The sequence below is a fragment of the Fukomys damarensis genome, unplaced genomic scaffold (genome assembly GCF_012274545.1).
Source record: "Fukomys damarensis isolate Sample0158 unplaced genomic scaffold, DMR_v1.0_HiC HiC_scaffold_7, whole genome shotgun sequence".
Classification (NCBI taxonomy): domain Eukaryota; kingdom Metazoa; phylum Chordata; class Mammalia; order Rodentia; family Bathyergidae; genus Fukomys; species Fukomys damarensis.
Genome location: NW_022900919.1, coordinates 21,892,544 through 21,915,050, shown reverse-complemented (window position 1 = coordinate 21,915,050; position 22,507 = coordinate 21,892,544). Strand labels below are relative to the sequence as shown.

General features: G+C 40.5%; 1 protein-coding gene across 1 annotated transcript in view; it reads right to left on the bottom strand.

The window, feature by feature from the left end:
- The window catches only part of Adamtsl3 (ADAMTS like 3), a 353,079-nt gene that overhangs the window by 26,343 nt on the left and 304,229 nt on the right, over window positions 1–22,507 (bottom strand). The window contains exons 21-22 of the mRNA XM_010621186.3: window positions 19,222–19,349; window positions 18,339–18,467 (exon numbers count right to left, since the gene is read on the bottom strand). Of these exons, the coding sequence (XP_010619488.1) occupies window positions 18,339–18,467; window positions 19,222–19,349 (257 nt within the window). The remainder of the gene's footprint in view (window positions 1–18,338; window positions 18,468–19,221; window positions 19,350–22,507) is intronic.

Genomic DNA, 22,507 nt, shown 5'->3' with positions numbered 1-22,507 from the left:
GAAGGGAGGAGGGGGTGAAGGGAGGGCAGGGACAAGGGGAAAAAATGAGAACCCAGACCTGCCATGTAAAGGTACAAGATCCTAATGATGAATGTAACTGTACTGTATACCTAAAATGTACCAATAAACTCAAAGAGAGAGAGAGAATAAAACAACAAATTCCCTTTGCTTATAAGCTGCCTCTTCTAAGCTATTTTTGTTATAGCTGCCCCCATGTTTTAAGACAGCAAGCATAATTTTTGTTTCAAACTTAAACGGGAATATTACTAATATTTTTTCCCTTAAGCATGGTATTTTGTTTTGGCTTGCTGTGTCAAAGAAATTTCCTTTTTTGCCTTTCTCTATCTTACAAAAAATTCCAAGTGAGTGATTTGAATACTTAATTCATTCATTTTAAAGTAAAATATTTAAATCTATTCATTTTCTTAAGAGTCCAGCTTTGGCTACATACCTTATGTTTTGAATGTAATAATGAAACAATTGCTGTTATTTCATTCAAAAGATGTCTACAGAGTGCCTACTGTGTGGGAGATTTTACTGTTGGTAAAGCTACAATGGTGAACTAAGTTCCTCTAGAAACTTATTCTAGAGAGGTGCCATAGAGGAAAACAGCCCATTGCAACACAAAGAGATAAAGACTCAGAGTCAAGGCAGATCCCACTGAAGAAAAGAAGCTACGCTACCTGTAGACTCCAGAAACAGGGAAGACACCTCCAAGGAGAGACTGGAGGGCAGATGTGGGACAGAGGGTGAACAGAAGCTGCACTAAGACTTTCCATGGGATGGTGCCTTTTTTTATTGACTATATTACTATCTCTAAATTTTAAAAGTTAATGACAAACCCCCAAATATTGATCCAATTATCAATGTTATGCTTAAAATTACATCCACTGGCTCCCTAATCCTCCTAGGATAAGTAAATTAGAAGGCTATTTTAACATCTGTTTTCCATCGAGTTTGGTTTTCTAATATGAGATTTGAAACTGAGATCATTTGACATTATTTTTCATCATGCATATTGTTTTAAAGATTTTCTTGAGATCTGCAATCTGTTGTTAATCTTTAAAAAAACTTAGACTCTATTCTTTTAATGTTTCTTGTCACCTCTTTCATTTTGTGAAGTTTCCATGATTGATACCTTAATTACAATTCATTGACATTGGAGCACTTGGAGCGTTTTCCCCACAAGGTAATTAGTGAGCAGGTCAACTTGCAGATCTGGGAACACATGAGAACCTCTCTCTCATCCCCACATAACCCAACTCAACTTGATGTGGAACGGGAGTGCTGTGGCTTTTTTCTTAGTCACTTTGCTCAATATCCATTGCCACATGGAACTTAATCTTCTGAAGAAATCTGAGGCAAGCTTATTTTTTATTCCCTTTCACATTGATATAGTATTCCTGTTTATTTGCTTTTTTTTTTTTTTTCTGGATACCTGCATGATTCTTTCTGTAGCTTGAAATTTTCAGAACTTTTGCCATAATCTGACCAGGAGCTAGTGTTAAATTCCCATTAATTTTGGCTGGAATATTCTGGGGATTTCTATAAATTACACTATTTTTCTACACTTAATAAAATATTCTTATTTTCTTCTTTCTTCTTTTATTCTGTCCTCTTCTTTCCCATATTTAAGTTCTGTGTCTGCTCCATGTGTTTCGTTCTCTGGCTCAGGAACACCAATCATGTCTGTCAATCTCTCTTCTCCATGCCCATTCCTCTGTATCTCATTGTTTTCTACTCTTTTACTGTATGTTTTGCAAATTATTCCTACAATTGCTCCTATTTCACTGATTTCATTTTATGTAGAGTGTTTCTCTGCTCCTAATATAATTGTATTCCTGTGGGTTTTTTCAGTTCTATTTTCACTTCTGCCTCTTTCAGCTAATTTATTTAAAATTTTCCCTTTGTTTCCATCTTGCCTTTCTGTATTTATTTTATTGAGGACACAGGCAACTTAAACTTTGCTCTTCTGATATGCAAGATGCTCTTCATGGACCACCTGAGTGTTAGTGCAGTAGCATTTTTTGCTGTATAACCCAAGCTTTCTGACTCAGAGCTCTATAAGCCAGATGTCCTTCTTGGCTTCAGAGGTTCAGACCAACATTCCTGCTTCAAGTGCTGTTGATACTTGATATCAGTTTATATGCTTCATTATTATCTTAAATGGTTAAACTAGGAAAGACAAATCAGGCATCTGTACTGCCAACCTCCAAACCACAGAAGTAAATTTGCGATTTCTTAAAGGACTCAGTAATTCCTGTTTCTCAGAAATGACAAGACTGAGGCAAGGGACTTCACGTAAAATAACCTCTTGAGATCTCTTTCTGATTTAAAATGTGTGTGAGATAAATTCATCCATCCATTCATCCATCCTTTTATATATTTATTCAACTCCTTTTTATTATCTGCCTTGTATGGCCAGATCTCTTTTATAGCATTCTTACTGCATTAATCTCAGGCCTTCCCAGTAAATCATGAACATAGTCCCTAGCAAATATTAAACATGAGAATATTTGTTGAGCACATGAATGAACTATGAAATGCTTTTTACTACAAGAAAATCATATTCTACCCAAAAGACACTTCAGTGTGACTTTTTAGGTTATTCATGCCAATGTTTTCTAAAATAAAGTGCTGACTATAAGGCAAAATCCTCATAAATTTAGACATTATTACTTTGGAATCTATGGCAATTTAACAAAGGTCTGTACTAGCTAAGAAAAAAAATCCTCCTTAAATATGTGAGGGGAATAGTGCAAATCATTTCAGAAACCCTTTCAAATGTTTCATGTGTTTCCAAAACATATACACAAAATTGATATGCAAATTTAAATTGTTATTTATTAAAGGGGATTCTTTTAAGACTGTACTAACTAATTATTACTTAAGTGGTTAACATCTTTTAAAAGCAATGCATAGGTTTACAAACACTTTACAACTCAAGGATAGTTACTAGCTCCCACTTACTTCTTGCAATTAGCCCAAATTAGTGAAGTTTTTGTCAAGTCATAAATTCTCTTGCAATGAAGGACCATAATGCATTTCAGATACAGTGGCTTGTTCCTTATTCTTCCATGATAAGAATGATCCAAGCAATGGTGTTGTTGAGTCTCAGTTGAAAAGAGGTTTGCTGAAGGCCTCCAGCCAGGCCAAAGGAGTTATGTGGGGATCAAAAGGGAGAGCACTTTGGGCAGAGGGAACAGCCTTACCTGGCCCTGAACCTGAGAATCATGAAAGTCACATGGATTCACAGTTGGAATGCAGGAGTTGGTTACTTTTCACTGACTCTAGCTGAAATCCAGCACATCCATCAGCTATGAATGTAAGCAACAAACCAAGAGGGTGGTATCTCTGACTGTCACCACTAGAAATCACAGATACTTACATATCACATTATAATTGTTAACAGATATCTCAAGATATTCTTCATGCCACCACTACAAAATTATGGTAATTATTGGACCCAAAGCTAGATGTTGAATTTGATGCATTAGTCATGAAGTACATATATTATTAGACCACACATTTGGTTTGTGAATATTGCATTATCCATATTTTAGTTATGTTATGGTTTAGATTTTAAATGCCCCCCAAAAGCTCATGTGTTGAACATTTGGTCTCCAGTTAATGGCAGTATTGAGAGGTGGTGGAAACATTTGGAGTTGAGGCCAAGTGGAAGGAAGTCACCGAGGGAAAGTCCTAGAAGGGGATATTGGGATCCAGACCCCTCTGCATCTTTCTCCATACCTTCCTGGCCCACCATATGATGAGCAGCTTTCCACCACCTTATGACCCATGCCATGATGCTCTGCCTCGCCCCATGCCCAAAGGGCCCTGGCTCATTACCCTAGCCTTGCTTCTGGACGCGCCATCATGCCCTTCCTGCCTCAGGTGTCACATTGCAGTCAAGTCACTGGCTTGTCCACAGCCCACCTGGCCTTCACTCTTCCTGGAGCACCCCTGCTTTCTTAGCCTAGCACTCTCCCCCTGTGGCCCTGTGGCTTTGGGACACGGAATACAGGCTGAATTGGACACATCCTCCTCACCATTCCTTTTGCGATTTGTCCACATGGACATGGTGTCTTTACAATGTGCTGTCACAATCAGCTTCGTGTGGTGATCTCTAGGAGCTGCCTATTGTCAGCTCTGGCCTGTAGCAGGACGGGTTTGCTCAGCACTGAGGTCTGGAGGAGGATCTGCTGATCACAGGCTTCCCTACCCTTAGGGCTCTGGAAATGCTCCACTGTGTTTACACCTTGCTAGTGGAGGACATGTAATGCCTCAAGGCAAGCCATAAGCACAGCATATCATCAGACAGCACCCACAATTCAGGGCATGGCTTCTATGTCTGCAGTGTCCCAGGGAGGTCTGGCTGGGTGGCTTTCCAAGCTCAGGAGCAATCTCCAAAGCTCCTCTGTGGCTAAGCTTAGATGTCTGAGTCAAACTAACTCAACCAAGGGATACTCCCATTCAGGGCACACTATGGGCACTTGCTTAGTTTTGACATTCAGGGCTGGGCCAGTGAGGATTATGTGTGGGTACTGGAACCCTGAATAGAACTTGCTACTCAGTGGAATTAAAGACAAAAAACAAATGCTCTTTAAAGTGAATGTCTACCTGGGTCAGTTTTGGTCATGAGTTATTCTGATGCACTATTATTTCCTAGTTGCGTTATGTCCCCCAGGCCTTTCCTTGTATCACTAGGTGATGGGGACAAGGTTTAACCTGCTCCAAGTCCCCATTCCACACCCTGACTCCTTTAAGTAATGGAAATTTCATTTATCCAGCAAGGATTTTGTGGCCACTGCATGTCTGCACTGCTGTAGGTGCTGGGATCAAGCTCTGTAGGAACGTGAACACCAGCTCCCACTGCTAGACTTTTGGGAGATTAACAGGGAGGAGACTCTTGCCAGAAACCTGCCTCCTTTTCCAATCATTGAGTAAGACACCATCTAAGGGGACCTGACTTAGCCCAAAGACCTCAACAAGATCAGCCAAAATAGCCTCCGGAGCCCCAGCAGTACCACATTCATAGGAGACATGTTGAAGTTAATTGATTGGAACAGATGAAGGTCAGGGAAGGTATTGTGCATCATATAACACCAGCTGTTTACTAAAGAGGGTGAAACCTTTTCCTTCAGAACATCTTGGAAGGTTTGGACACGTGCCTTTGTATGCAAGAACAGCATATCAGGAAAAGGAAGATTTGGAGTTGCTACTGCAACTCAAGAGGCTAGAGGGTAGGAGGGAAGGAGGTAAAGGGAACAGGGAGAGCCAGGTGATGAGCTCCTTTGTTATGGGCACCTTTGCTGTGATTCACAAACCAACTTCTTACCTTGTTTAATAAATATGCCAAATGCTTGGTATTAATGGGTTCCTTGAAATAAGTGGAAACTAGTCAAGGAGCCACGTTCTGCATCCTGGTTGATGGAAGGCAAAGGGAGACTGGAGAGCTCACTGCAAGAGCCAGATGAAAAGAGCCTAGGCCTAAGAAAACCCTGGGGAACCATCAGAAATCAGCTCTAGAATTCTAGGCAATGTCCACAGTCTGCAGCTGACAAGGGTCAGAGTCAATCACTCTTGAATGAACAGTGATTGCAAGGCTATGATATTGAGTTTGCACAATTAATTATAATCCACTTATTCTGGGAATTTCAGAGAATAAAGCAAAACAGGGCAAAGTTTTAGATGCAAAATGAGAAGAGATGGAGGGAGGGGTAGAGGACAGAATGTAAAATGAATTAAAATATGTCATGTTCATGTGGCAACTACCCATGAAGAATTTAATCATTATACAATGCAAATGTGTACTAATAAAAATTGTAAAAGAAAAATAAAAAATCCCCAGGGCTCATGCAAGAAGTTGATCCTGAGATTCAACACAGAGAAGTGTGGCTCCATGTGTAAACCTTTTCAAAGAACCAAAGAGGGAGAGGAAACTCAGGCAGGATTCTTCATACTACTGCTCTTTGTGGTTTTTCAAAACTACAAATGTTTGCTCTCTTGAAACAGCTATAAAATGTCAGAAATAGTTTTAACTTATTTATGTAACCTCAAAGAAGGGCTATTTCCCACAAGACTTACAGCTCTGAAATATTCCACATTCTGTTTCCACAATGCTGAAATCGTTTTTGGAAGGGAAATGTTGTGGAAAAAGTTCAGATCTGGAGGGGCTGTGAAACATGTGTTGCAAAAGTCTGCACCTCTGGGGTGTCTTTAAAATAGTCCGTGTTTAAAAACAAATTTCCTTCATCCTTGAAAGGACCATGAAATATTCCACACTATAAAATCCTTGGCGGCTTCAGACTTCTCCAAAATGCTGGATCTTTATATAAATATCTATTATTCCTGTATGTTTTCGCTCACTTGCTTCCTCCAGCTTATCATCACTCACACAATATTCTGCATTTCCTCCCCCACATGTGATAAATGAAGTTTTAAGCTACCATTAGTTACCTCCAGAGAATCACAAAGAAATGAAGTTGCCAAGTTATAAGACACGAGGCAAATGGAAGAATTCAGGCAAGCCAGGACGGGAGTTCTCACTCATAAATGAAACAAACAAACAGAGGAGTTCATGGTTTGAGTGTTGGGGAAAATATCTTAAAGCTACTAGAGTAAAGAATGTATCTTCTCAACTGCCAGGCCAATCTGCCCAGAAGAGAAATAAGGAATGTTCATTCCTTATTCATAACATTCATAAGGAAAGTTCCTATTTTGAATCAACAGCATACCCCGTTGTTTTAAAATTTTGACAATATATTAGCTACACTTTTTAGATATGAAGGATTATTCATCAACAATGCCATATCCAGAATTGTCTCCAGATATAAGGCTGTGGCTTTCCCCATTTACAGAAATCGAGAGAAATACAAAATGATTGTTGAAGTACTTTCTCTTTTCTAGTAAAATCAGATTAACAGATTGGTTTAATCAGTTCTCCAAGCAATTTGATTTGAGAATATAGAAATCATCTAGGTCAGAATATCCATTCTCCAGCTCCATAATTAGAATTCCTCCCCGAAGGTCTCTCAAGATGTTTCTTCTGATGTGGTTGTTTTGTTTTGTTTTATTTTGTTTTTTTGGTACTGGGGATCGAACTCAGGCCCTTGTGCTTGCAAGGAAGGCAAGTTTCTTCTGATGTGAAGGAGGCTGTCATCAAGTTCTCTTCCAGGTGCCTCTGCCCTGGACTTTCAGGTCCCCTGGGCTTCTGCCTCGCTGGGGACCAGCCAGTTCTGTCACACCTCCATAAGACTGTAGGGCTCACGGCTGGGTACTGTCTTCTGGAGTCTCATCTGTAGGCCAGGAAGTGCCCTTTGGAATTATTGCACATATTATCCCAAAGCCCAAGGCCTCCAACTCCTTGAAGAATCAAATGCAGTCAAGAGCCGGTGCATATCAGATGGAGTGATATAGGCTTTACCCATGTGGGAACCACTGAATCCAGCAGAGTTTGGGGAGGACACTACATACCAACCCCGAGGGGAGAGCTGTGGGCACTCCTGAGGTACCCGCTGATAGGCAGCAATTTACGGAATCATCAGCCGAAATCAGGATCCTGGTTCTCCTTAAAAGCCACAGTAACCCTCACGCTACTTTGGAGACAGTGATCTCATACACAGTGATCTTCAGATAGGCACCACGGCCTCCGCCTAGATGATAGTTCCAGGCTGTGCTGGCTCCCTGGCTCAGATCCCTGAGGCCTTGGCTCTGTAGTTCTCCTGAGCCACCAGCTCACGTAGTTTCTTCTCCTAACCCTACAGTAGTGACTTCTTGGAGAAGAAAAGCATAAAGCCTTTCTGATTATTGTCACTGCTGACAGCAGGCACCCACCAGCCACCTGCACTCCATGGTGTCCCCAATGTTCTATTCTTTCCATGTGGATTAACCATAGTCCTTTTACCACATGGAAGATTTCCTTGCACATTAGAATCTTCTTTAAAATAACCCTGATTCTCAGGCCATACTGCACATGAATTAAATCAGAATCTCTCAGGGTAGGGGATGTTTTGGTGTCCAGGCCTGAACTGACCTTATCCCTAATAATCAAATGACCTTAGTGTATTATATATATCAAAATGAACGAAGGGGTGTTGAATTATAAAACAAGTAACTAGAGGGAACAAATGAACAAAAGGCAAAAGCAGAGGGGCACTAAGTTGAGATGTTCTAGGAGATGCCAAAACTCCCTGCAGGTCCTGTGATCCTCTCCACCTCTGCCAACAAAGTCCTGAATGCCTCCGTGGGACTACACTCAGAGGCCTGAACTCGGGGCCTCTGAACTAAGGGCTGGAACTCCAACACAACTTCCTTCTCACTGGTCCTCAGCCTCAGTGGGTCCTGTGAGCCCCTCTCTTACTGTAAAGATGACAGTTAGGGCAGAGCATCCTGGGTGAATGGATGGGGCTTTGGAGGCTAACATGGTACCCTGTGCACACAACAGTCACAGCTCCATCCTCCACAGCTGCCTGACGCCCCCTGACCAGCTTCCAGCACTCAAAAGAGGAGTCCTGAAGGGCAGACAGCAGGCAAAGGCCTTTCCTACAGTACACACACAGCTCCAAGTATGTGAAACCCTTTGCTGATAAGAGAAGCTTCCCAACTACGGATGAGCTATCATGCAGATCAGGGAAGCTCCAGCCTCACACTCTTGGTCCTGCCTGAACCAACCGAGGAGCCAAGAGAACACAGGCCAGCCAGGAGGCACTTCTTAGACTCGTGCAATGGAAGCCCCCCCTTTTTTTCAGAAGCCTGGGTTTTTGAGGGTCCCTTGGAAGACCCTCAGTCCAAGATCAAGGAGGAAAAGCCAGCTTCTGCCTGCTGGACCACACCTCACACCACTCAGCAGGTTCAACAGGACCAACTCAGAACCATTTTATTAACATCAAAGTGCAGGGGGAGCTAAATGAGCCTTAATATTAGAAATACTGTAATAAAAGTTCTTGGGGGTTAAAAGCTGCTTGAAATCTGAAATCAAATATCATGATGGAGAGTTTATATGTTATTTCGGCAGCAGGAATCTGCTAAGGTCACAGACTTACTTCAGTATTCCATTCATTATTAGTAGCAAATGCAACTGTTTCTAAAAAAGTGTGTATGCGTGAGTGCATGCACATGTGCGTGCAGGTGCATGTTTGTTTTGGTATAAGGAAGTCCAGAGCAAACCACAGAGGTCTTGTAGTTGAACAATATGTTGAAGAAGAAGGAATCTGTAGGGTCGAAGGGAAGACTGGGGTCCCTGGCTGCACAGACTCTATAGCTTGGAAAGCACTGGCTTCACCACTGGCATAACGAGGGGTATGGTTATCTCAGGGGTAACTACACTTTAATGGGTGAACACACCACGATGAATGACACAGGGCCTTATGGAGATGTCCACTGCCACCATGTAAGGGAATGTTAACACAAGGCTGGGTATCTGTCAACTTCAGGTCTGAGAAATGTATGGTGGGGATGAAGACGGGGATGGGGTGTAGATGTCAGGGAAGGAAAGCAGCCTTGGGACTGGACCACAAAGCCGTGACTTGAATGCTGCAAGACACACTGAGACTGAGTGAATGCCAACAAGATTTCCTGCATTGAGTCTGAAATTTGACAGGTGTCTGAATAACCCCTTCTGGTTTTCATTTTGCATACTCAGCTACCTTATTCTAGATTTTCTTTCTAGTTCTTGATTGTACAGAGACAAAAGGAAGGTGAGATTGATAAAAGATGAGAAGAAAATTATCTCTCAAGGAGCATTTAGGATAGAACCTCAATGGATCTTCAATGAATAAACAACTGCTTTAGAAATGAGACTTTTAAATATGCATAGGCTAAATCGATAATCCAAATATGAGTACAGAGAGTTTGGGGGCAAGTGTACCCACGGTTGTGTAAGAGGGTAGACAGGCAATGTAGTTTGCCAGTGATGGTGGCACACATATCTAGGGATGGCCTCTATCACCAGGAGCCTGATAAGCACATGAGTAGAACCTGGGCTGGCACTGACTGGCACCTCTCAGTGTACTCTGCTGGCATCCTGATCTCACACCACGGCACAGTTCTTCAGCTGAGGTTGGGACCTAGCTTGTTACCCCACGCTGAGCTTCTGATACCCTGGCCCCAAGCTGCAGGGCTTGCAATTTCTGTTCAGACCTCTTTCTCGACACTTTCTCTGGTTGGACCTCCTTTGTGGTTCCATTCTGCTGTCTCGAGTCAAGCAGCTTCTTTTTTGCTGGGTTCCTTTGGAGTCACACAGATGCGGGGTTAAGTCTTAGCTTACATGCTGATCAAACATGGAAGTGAGGATAAATACCTCCATGTATCTGAGCCCATTTCTTCTTAAGTAAAGCAAAGATAATATCAAAATCACAGGCTGTACAAACTGCCATATAGGTGCTCAAGTTGTTGTTTTGGATGAATTTTGATGTTTTTTTCTGTAGGTTCTTCACCTATCACATACTCCTCAGTATATGCAACACAGCTCCCCTAGTGCTAGCCCAGGCTCCATGTGTCAACACTCCAGCCCTATCCTGTGGACACTGTGTCCCATTTCCTCAGTTAATGACACATCTGTTGCTAGAGATCAGATATGTCTGCTCTCTCCTGAGCAAATCAAAGGTACAGGATCTTAATTCAATATCTTGAGTGACTGGCAGGTTTTAGATCTAACAAGTCAATCAATGACCAACACATCAAATTTGGTTGATTTCAATTTATGGCTTTCTGAAATTCCTTTCCCTCTAACTGAAGGAAGAATGCTCCTTCTAAAACATAATTGGGCTCACATGATTACCCTAATCAAAACTTTTCTTATTTCCTCACTACCAACAAAATGAAGTCATCCCATTAAAATGCCCTTGCAATCTGGTCCCAACTTATACTTCAAAACCCACCTCTTCCCACTCCCTCTCACATCTTCTGTTTCAAGCCACATGGATCTGCTTATGGTTTTGTAAATAAGCCAGGCCCTTCTGGCTTTCTACTTTGATTAAAGATACTACTTTGGTTAAAACACCCTTTCTTGCGCACGCCTGTAATCCCAGCACTCAGGAGGCTGAGGCAAAAGGATCGCCGTGAGTTCAAGACCAGCTTGGGCTACATAGTGAGTTCCAGGTCAGTCTCAACTACATAGTGAGACCCTGTCTCAAAAAACAAAAACAAAAACAAAAAGCACCCTTTCTTTTTGTTTCAAGTGTCCCAGTTGCAATTTATCTCTTCCATAAACCTCTAACCCTCTGGAAGTCCTACCTAGACTCTCTTTTGTCAATACACTTTATAAACACTATGTTTACATTTATGACATCAAGTCACAATTCCTTGTCTACATAGTTGCGGAAATCAGATCTTACATATCTCTGCACACTGAGAAAATAGATTTGGCTTACTGGATACCTGGTGGATGCCTGTTGGATAAGTAGAAAGACAGATGAAGTTTTCAACCATTTATGATTGACTGATCGAGTAGAGGGTTAAGAGAGGAGGAGAGAGGAAAGATTTCTGTATCATATACAGAAAGAGGAAAAATAAAAGGGCGCTTCTGGAGTAGGGAAAGACATTTTAAATATATCTTCTCACCTGCAATTTTAGCTATTTCGAGGATTTTAGATGCTTTAAAAAAGTGATAACCATAGTAAGAAGAGAGTATATTTTAAAAACCACAAATCAAGAAAAATAATTTAGTATATGGCCAAAAGGACCAAATTTTTCAGTTTATAAAACAGAAGCAAGTTGATAATCTGCAGATTTTAACTCTTCTGAAAATTGCCTATAAAATTTTGAAAGTAAATGCATTTACTTACAAAAACTGTCATTATTTGCTGATGATCTGATTCTCTACATTGAGACCCAAAAAATTCCACCAAAAGACTTCTAGGCTTAATTAACACTTTCAGCATAGTAGCTGGATACAAAGTCAATATTCAAAAATCAATAGCCTTCTTGTACACAAATGACAGACTCACTGAGAGAGAAATTAGGGAAACAATCCTTTCACAATAGCATCCAAAAATATGAAGTATCTAGAAATCAATCATACAAAAGAAGCAAAAGACCTCTACACTGAAAACTACAGCACTCTGAAAAAAGAGATCGAAGAGAATATAAGAAAATGGAAAGATATCCCGTGCTCCTGGGTAGGAAGAACCAACATAGTGAAAATGGCCATACTACCAAAACTGATATACAGATTCAATGCAATGCCGACTGAAATTCCAACACTATATTTCACAGAACTAGAAAAAAGAATCCAAAAATTCATTTGGAACCATAAGAGATCTAGAATAGCAAAAACTATCCTATGCAACAGAGACATGGCAGCAAATCCCCAATTTGAAACTATACTACAAAGCCACTGTGATAAAAACAGCATGGCACTGACAAAGAAACAGACCTGAGGATCAGTGGAACAGATTGGAAGACACAAAAATAAATCCAGATATACTCAGCTACATCATCTTTGACAAAGGAGCTGACCATCCTCAGTAGATTAAAGACAGCCTCTTTAATAAATGGTGTTGTAAAAACTGGATCTCAACCTGCCAAAGATAAAAACTAGACCCTTATCTTTCGCCATACACTAAACTAAAATCCAAGTGGATTAAAGATCTTTTAAAAAGTCACTAAATTTGCTGGAAGATAAGTTAGGCAGAACTCTTAAAGACATTGGCATAGGAACTTTATGAACAAATCCTCAGCAGCATGGGAAACAGCAGAAAGAATCAACAACTGGGTTCTCATCTTATTAAAAAGTTTCTGCACTGCAAAAGAAACCATCAACAGAACTAAGAGACAACCCACAATGTGGAGAAAAAATTTTTACCAGCTGCTCCTCAGACAAAGGACTATTATCTAGAATATATAAAGAACTCAAAACAATCACCCCCCCAAATATAAAGACCCAATTCAAAAATGGGCATCTGAAATGAAAAGACATTTCTAAGACAAAGAAGTAAAAGCAGCAAGTAAATATATGAAAAAATGTCCCACATCACTGGTCATTCGAGAGATGCAGATGAAAACAACACTGAGATTCCACCTCACACCACAAAGAATGGCTGCTATCAAGAAATCAAACAATAAAAAATGTTGGAGGGGTTGTGGGGAGAAAGAAATCCTTCTTTATTGTTGGTGGGAATGCAGACTGGTGCAACCACTATGGAAATCAATATGGAGATACCTCAAAGAACTGGGATTAGAGGTTCCATTTGACCCAGCCATCCTTCTGTTGGGTATCTTTCCAAAAGAATTAAAAGAATCAAATCACAGTGATAGATGCCCACCTATGTTTATAGTGGCACAGTTTGTAATAGCTAAAACTTGGAAACAGCCATTTGCCCATTAGTTGGAGACTGGATAAAGAAGATGTGGTTTTTGTATAAAATAGAATACTACTCAGCCACAAAGAATGAGAAATTAGAGATATACATAGGAAAATGGATTCATATTGAGGATATACATCAAAGTGAAATAAATAAGTCACACATGTTTAAATACTGAATAGTTTCTCTGGTGTACAAATTATAATGGTACATAAGATCCTAATGATATAATTGAGAATGTGAAATAGGAAGAAAGGGCAAAAGGTGTAGGGGAAGTGGGAAAGGTTAGGGGAAAGGTAATAAGGGAGAGGAAGAAAAAACCATGAGAAAATGAAAAATGGAAATAAAGTATTTGTAAATAGGGAAGGGAGGAGTGGGTGAAGGGAGGGCAGGGATAAGGGGAAAAAATGAGAACCAAGACCTGTCATGTAAAGGTACAAAATCCCAGTGATGAATGTAACTATGCTGTATACCTAAAATGTACCAATAAACTCAATGAGAAAAATAAATAAATTAAAAAATAAAAAAAGTAAGAGAACCCACCCTCTGTCAATCAAAGGGATTTATGACTTAACAACAATTGAGAATCAATATGACTAAATTCCACACTGTATAATACAAACTAGTAGTTAATGGGTAAAAATAATTGTCAGCGATGAGACTATGTTTAGGAATTTAATCACACAGTCCTTCTGCACCATCAGTATTTTCTCAGGATCCTTTTCATAAAAGGGACATTATTAAACCTAGTTTTTTTAAAAAGCTAATAATTCAGCTAGACATCAACAAAGTTCTTAGGTATATTCCACATCATGATCATGGAAATCCTTTTAAGTTTTATATGTTTCTTCCAAAATGGATCCCCTTCTCACAGACATGAAAGGCTTTCCCTGCCTAACTTACTGCCTGGATCCCAAGTGCCTGGCTTGGATACAGTGACATCCATCAAAAGATATTTATGATTTTTTTAAATGCAAAAATTTCATGTCTTAAATGTAGAAAAATGATTATAAGAATATCACAAAATAGAAATAACAGTTGTATCTTTGTGAAGGGTTACTGGGTGTGTTTTGCCTCATAATTACTATGCTTTCCAAATATTTCATAATGAGATGTATTATTGGACTTTCAATGCAATTATACTATCTACAAATGAGAATAAATTTTTCCAATTATTATACTTCCATTTTCTTTGAAAAACAGTCTTATTGCATTGGCTAGTATTTTAAAGCTGTGTTGAACAGATGCAGTGACAAGGGTATCTTGTCCTTTTTTCTTCTGATTTTAATGGAATGTTTTAAGGTTTCACCATTAAAGTTAGCATAATATTTATAATAGTACTTACTTAAAGTCAAAGTAAGGTTGTTCCCTTCTGTTACTGGTTTGCTAAAAGGTTTTAATATCATTTTATGTTTAAGTTTATCAAATGCCTTTCTGACATCTATTATCACAACCACAATTTTTTTTTCCAATACTGGGGATTAAATCCAGGACCTCCACACTGAGCTATACTCCCAGCACTACCATCAACCCTTACAATTTTTAAATTTTGACACAGGGTTCTGCTAAATTGCCCAGGCTGAGCTCAAATTTTCAATCTTCCTGCCTCAACTCACAGTGCGCTGGAGTTACAGGCATGTACTCCCACACCTGGCTCATGACCATGTATTTTTATCTCCATCATGGTAATACAAAGGGAGATGATCTCCCCAAAACCTCCTTCAAAGAAGCTTCCTCTCTAGCTTCTGGAAGCCTCCCTTTTAGTCCTTTCTCAGTGGGCCTCAGTTCACCCAAGAGTATACCCTCCCAGAAAGCCTACCAGTGACTGATGGAGGCAGAGATTTGAAGGCCCAGCCATTACGCATCACAACGGGCTTCAGTGGGACAACGCTGAGGGGCCAAAGCTCCCCTGGGCTTGGCAAGGCTTTGAGGACCACAGTCTCCTTTGCCCTTTGTTCACCCCACTCAGCTTCTTCCATCCATTTATTTTGAAGACCAAACTCCATCTCAGAATCTACTTTCAGAGGACTCAACCTATGGTATCTATTTAAATCAGATATTTTTAACTGTTAAAAAAAAACTTTGCATTCTTGGGGGAAAATCCTTTCATACATGTGACAGGGTTTGGGTTGGCAATGTCTTAAACTTTTACTTATTTGCACTGTGTCTGCTGTCAATATGCACTCTGTACGTCCTCCAGGGACTGGCTGCCTGATGCCATCTACAGTTACGGAAATTCCTTCTCGAAACAGAAGTATATCCTGTTTTATAAGTACCCTCAGAAGACGTTTTTATTATTTAGCTTAGTTTTAATTTCAAAACATCTTCAACCTTCTGACTGATTTTGTTCTGAGCAGCACTTGTCTGCACACTCTGTGTGTGAGAGATTTTTCTGTTTTTGGTGCCAGGCCATTGATGGCTTTGACAGAGCCCTCCACTTGGGAATCACTATCTTCCTAGCCCATGTCAGTTCCTAGCTGTGGCCTAAGAGAGCTTCTTAGAGACTAAAGAGGAATGTGATCCACAACAAAACCCTTTGGAATAGGGTTTTGCATGAGACCTATCTCTCATGAGCTTAAGGAATACAATAAACAAATGACAGAAGACTCACAGAACATAAAATTATAGGGTGAGGAATGGTCTTATCATGTGCTAACATGAGACAAGCACGCAGCTATAAGTGTTTACTGGTTATTTTCCTCAGAGGATCTTTCTTATCAGAACATCAAAGAGAGGCTGTAGTCACCATTCTCCCTTCTCCCTGCCCAAACTTTAGAAAGAAACTTTCTTTTAACCAGGAAGACACATAACTCTTGCACCTTAGAACTTTTAACTTTACAAATGCACAAATGTTTTCAGGTTCTATTATTTAACAGAATTAGAACTATGCCCAAGAGTGATTATACACAATGATAATGGATGACTGTATCATTTGGCTGTAACAAAGAATTATGAATTTGTCTAGAAGCTCAGAATATCTGCTATGGAACCTATACAAATGAGTTTATTGTAACTAGTGGAAAATATTTTAAGAGCACCTGAAAAAATTATTTTAATTGTATTGCCACTGACTTACAGAAAGCCCAGTATGCAATATGAAAATATAATTTGTTCAGCAGTGTTTGATTTTGTAAACTATGCCATCATGTACTCATCTAAAAAATGAAAGACTAGATTGGATGATGGTAAAGACCTTTCTTTCACCACTAGAGTATAGTTTCTGTTTCAGATGAGGGAAATAGAGACATGACTCACCACTGTTTACATACTTGCTAGTGACAGAACTGTGCATGAAACTGGACTATTCTGATCCCCAATAGCTTCACCATTTGTCTCAAAAAAGATGAATCCCCATAAAAAACTAAGTTGGCTGTGGCTTCTGCCCATAAGAAAACACAAAGTTCACTATGAGTTTGTTTAAAGTGGACATAACTCAAGATTACTGTGGTACTTTACAGACAGGTTTATTTTGAAAAGGAAAGAATTGGTGAGCTCGTGGGGTCTACACAGGGCACGGGGTAGAGGTGTGAGAAACACTTCCCTTTGGGCCTGGAGCAGAAAGTAAACCTGAGATGAGTTTAATGGCCTTTCTTGGAGCCTTTAACACAGAAGTTCCCACCCAATCTAGTCTCTGACTTAGGATAGTGAGTAACACACCACCATCTCGTCAATGGCTCACCTACCTAGAAGTCTGATTTAAAGGATTAGGGAAGTAAGACATCTAGTGTGAAAACTTGAGGTTTCTTTTATTAGAAGTCAGATTTAGTTTTTAGAATCATCTGAAGGTGAATAGTTGCAAAAACTTTAGGCTTCTGTGGCCTGGCATCAGCAAAGCTTACCTTTGCTCTTCTCACTGTGGCCAGAGAAGACCACCTCACTCTCTAAGAGTAGGTGTGTTTGCCAAAAACCTCACATATGTGTGGGTAGAGTCAGTGGAGGTTGGCGAGATTATTCAAAGTCCGCAGAGGCCAAACACTAATGGGGCAATGAGAAGTAACATTTTGGGAGTCAGCAAGTTCCTTCTGCTGAGGTCACCAAAGGTGCACTTCTGAAAACAGGATGAGGTAGAGTAATGGTTACAGGGTGGGGGTTGAGGGCAGGACCTCAGGTTCCTGAGGGACAGGCACCTTCTCTGCACCACCTCCATCACCCTGGGGCTTTGGGCCACAGCCCAAACAAAAGTCATCTGAGGTGGCTGCAGCTATAGGACTCTCATTGGAACTTGGAAATTAGGGAAATAAAGCTGTTCAGAGTTAAGTCAATTCCAGTAAATCAAGAGCATATACAAAGTTGCTTTAAAAGAGTATATCTCAATTTTGAGGCCCTAAGTCTCTTTAAGGAATTGACACAAAGCTATTCACACAAGCTTCTCACTCCCATCTCTTCCTGTTCCTGTAAAATTTACACATGTGTAGCACATATGTTAATCTGCAGTTTGGAGATGCACTGGTCCAGGGTAAGACTGTAGTTTAAAGAGTCAGAGGGGTCCTGGTTGAGGAAAGTTAACCTGAAAGTGTTGTTTCTTTTGGAGAAAGAGTATGTCTGTCAGAAAGATTTGTCTGCAGTTGTATATGCAGCAGAAAGAGCCACCAAGGCACAGCCAGTAGTGGCCACAAAGGAGAGAAACAAGCAGAGGTCTCTAACAATCCTGCCCAGACCTGGCTTTGCTGAGCATTGCCTTTGTCTAGCTGGAAAACACATACATCACCAGTTCCTAACCAGTCTCCTCTCTGATTCTACATTTGCCAAGAAAGCATCTGTGGAAAAGCTGTCCTCTGCTGTAGATCTGTGCAAGGGACAGTGTGTTCTGGTCTTGGAGTCAGTCATATTGGCGACAAGTGAATTTGTACTGTATTGTGTATACTGGTTTCACAAACTCAGCCTTGAGAGTCAGTGAGATCCACTGTCACTGTGCTCAAACTGTGCTCACTTTTCTAAGCTTATATGAAGAGGTCTGGAAACTAACATGCCAGAGTAATCCCTTGGTAACTGGCTGGTCACACACACGCTCCCACTGGAAATTACTTCACTTACCTTTTATAGGACACCGGATTGTCACATTTGCTCCAACAGCTGCCTCCACAGCGCCCCCCACCATGACAGACAGATGGTTGTGCTCTGGTTTGGTGACATTTCTTTCAATAGACAAGATGACAGGTGCCTCTTAATTCAAAGGGAGGAGAAAACTATTAGGTTCAGGCTTTACTATTTGGCAAGCAGTGCTGCATTTGGTACACTGTGTTGAACTCCAAGGAATCTGAGGTAGAGAGAGCTCGTCCCTTGTGGTGCACCATGGGGACTTCATAGCTGGATTGTGCAGTGGTTACATGGATATATGGATGAACAGAAAGATGGCTGGCTGGATGGACAGATGAACAGATAGGTGGAGGGATGAATGGATGGGTGGAAGGAGGGAGGAAGAGACGGATGGTTGGATAATTGGATTGTTGGGTGGATGAATAGATAGATGGTGGATGAATTGTTTGTTTTTTGGTATGGGGGATTGAACTTGGGACCTTATGCTTGTGAGGCAGGTGGTGGCACCACTGAGCTAAATCCCCAGCCCTGGATAGTTGAATTGTTTGACAGATGGATAAATGGAGGGATAGATGGATAGATGAGTGAGTAGAGGGATGATGGGTGGATGGACGGTTGGATAGATGGATGGACACAGTTGCTGGATGGATGGATAGTTAGATGCATTCAACAAAAGTGCACTGCAACAACCATATATAGAAAGGATATTTTGGGTTTTATAATGAAAATCAAGGATAAGTTTGATGTTCAAAATAGAGATTCTCAGGCTTGGGATGTAGCTCAGTGGTTCTGACTCCTGCCTCACAAGTGCAAGGACCTGAGTTCAATCCCTGGTACCAAAAACAAAACAGAGATTCTAAGGTTCAACCACTGGCATTACCTGCATACAGCACAGAAGAACTTTCCTCATCTGAACCCAGATGATTAGCTACAGAACATTCATATATTCCTTGTTCTTTCCTTGTAGGGTTCCTTATCTGTATTCTTCCAGTTCCATCCAAGCTTATCCTGTAGAACAGTTACAGAGGATGCATTCAAGTAACACATCTAACTGCTTTAGGGCCATAGCAAGCTGCAAAAAAAAAGAAGACTATAAAATTATAGGCTGGTGGGGAACTCAAAATATGATCTCACAGGGATCCTTCCTAGATCCAGAAAACTATATAGATCAGAGGGATAGGAGAGTCTTTCCTCTTGCCCTCAATTCCTGGCACTGTTAGAATTGAATAGTGCTTGGATAGCCGGGCTTCCCACATTGTATTAGGGGAGAACAGTGTTTTCTGGATAGACTCACTGCTTATTCTGCTACACTTTTTAAAATGATAAACTAGCTAATCTCTGAGTTTGCTGAATATAAAACTCTCATTTTCTGGCCAAATCCTAACACACTGCAGATGTGGATTTCCATACTAGAATCGAGTGGGCTTTAGTTAAGGCCCCTATGCAATGGGTTCTTGTGTCACTACTACTGTGTAAAGAGTTGGGTGAGGGGACAGTGCTAAGGTTGAGGGTTTATACTGGATTTGTACCATGCTGTTAAGACTCAGGGATAAACTGCCTGAGTTTCTGGAGTTTCCTGATTACTGACATCCCTAAAGACCAGTATGAGCTGGATGTGCTGGCACCCCCATGCCTGTAATACCAGCACTAGAGAGGCTGAGGCACGAAGATCACTGGGAGTTTCAGGCCAGCCTAGGCTACATAGTGAGTTCAAGGCCAGTCTGAAATACATAGCAAGACCCTGACTCAAACAAAAAACAAAACAAAACAAAATGTAAATGCCATTCTGAAAGTCAGGGTTCAGGGTTGATTAAGTGAATCCTAATAAGGTAATTTATTCAGAGAAATGAGAAAGATTATTTTTTCTTTTTTTTTTGAATTTTATCTTTTTCTTTATAATTTTAGCCCATTTCTAAATCTGAATCAGGGGTCTGTCCATATGTTCTTTATTTCCTCATCCTACTTTATAGATTTTAGAAATATGGATTACTCTGACCTCTAAATACTGTGTTTTTTCATGAATTGAGTTATGCTTCAGCCATAATGTTTCCACAATCTCTCATCACCCTAAGCTTCTGTACATGCTGTTCACTTTATTTGAAATTGCCTTCTCCTCCTTTTTTGGAAAACTCCAATCTACCCCCACTGTGTTCTGGATCAAATGTAATTTCCTCTACAAACTTTTCCTCAATATTTGTACAGTTATCCTCTACCCCCTTTGGATTCCATCTTCCCTGGTTCATGTATTTATTTGATGAAATATCTATTTCTTCCCACTAGATTGTGATCTTTTGAAGGGTAGGGCTAATCTTATTCACAGCTATGACTTCTCAGTGCTTAGCACAATGGGTTTTCTATAGCAATTCCCCAAACCTATTGATGACTAAATGTATGAGTATTAGAATAAAATGGAGGAATGGCTCAGAGTAATTTCCAAGAAGGATGTCAGGAACCCCTGCCCTGTGACTCAAACAGAAATATACAAAAGTGGGCAGAAGTCAAGGCAGCTAGAATTCTTCACAGTATAAGGTCTACAGAAGACTAGCTATCCATGGGGCTAGATTTTCACTGTCAAATACCTGTCGAGGAAGAATAGCTAACAACAAAAGTATAACAAGTAGCTATACATACATATATGACAAATAAACACACTAATATATTTTCTTAAAGTTTTTGTACATATGCATGTGTGATTTAGCAATTCTTGAATAATCTCTTTGTTTTGTAGGCTTCAACTTAACAGCCCACAAGAAGTCAATGAAACTTGAAGTTGATGGGCATGCATGAGCCTCACATGCCAAACTGGCCACCCAGCCACTAAGAGTGGACCAATCCTTGGGGTAGAGAACCAGCAAGTGACCCTTCTTATGTACCTGACCTTGGCCATGGCTGCATGATCTTACTTTTAAGTCAAAGCAATAACAAAGCAGGTCTTTCTGTAGACACCACCACCCCTAACTGATCATCTATACTCTTTACTTTCTGAAATGGGACTTCTTACTAGTTAGCATCCAAAGCACCCACTCAGTATCTGCACACTCTGCTCTCCGTGGAGAGGCTCTGAGGAACTGACTCCCATTTTCCAATTACTTCAATTGAAAAGATTTGTGAGCATCAGAAACATATATCCAAAGGTGACAATCTCACTATGTAAAGGGAATTAAACACAAATTGAACAAATTAAGTGACTTTTAGAGAAAAATGGAAATGAAAAGAGTTTTATTCTCTCAAAAATTAAAAATGAAAACTTTTAGACATATGGATTTGCTTCTATTTTAAGTGGTTCCTCCTGAAGAATACAGAAGCACATCTTAGTAAAGGTAAAAACTCTTCTTTAAAGTAGCTCTAGGAGTCTCGGCCTCAGACACTTAGGTTAATTCCTTTCTATCAAGTCTAACTATCCATGGTCAACTCAACACATATTTATTTAAACTGGCCATGTGCTGCAACATCACAACCAGAGGCCAAGGGATGTGTTAGCTTTCTCAGCTTCCTTCCTTCCTATTTATATTACAGAACTTTTGAGCCAGTAAGCAGGCGTTAAAGGGTGTCCAGGGACCCCATAGTCAGTGAGATAAAAACTCCTTCCATAATCATAGCAAGCTGTGATGTGCCTTTGCAGCGATGATGGAGATGCAGTGGCAGAGCCACCAGCACCCAGTCACAGGCACAGGCAGTGTCACCAGTGTCGGAAATCACCACATTCTAGGCCACCACACACTCACCACAAAAGCAAAAGGCCAGCTCCACTTAATGAAGTAGTGAGGCTTGTGAATTTTACTGAAGATCAATCCTTCAGAACAAGGGTGTTTACTCTTCTGTCTGACAGCACAGGAGGCACATGCAGGGCACATGTCCTACATATGGAAGCACAAGGGGTGACTATTTGCATTGCTGGTTCACTGGGTACCTTCTTCATGGACTAGGATTTTTATTTGAGAGAGGGAATGGCAGACAAGCTATGAAAAAAAATCCACACTTACTCGGACTTGAATTGTTGGCTTAGAGCACCTCAAAAAACTATGATTCTTATCATCTTATTTCTGGATTGTATGACACAAACCACCATGTAATGGTAGAACATCACTTCAGATATCCAATCTTTCTACCAAGGCTTCTATTGGATGGTGGAACATGGCTGGTGGTATTCAGGAGCTATGGCTCCT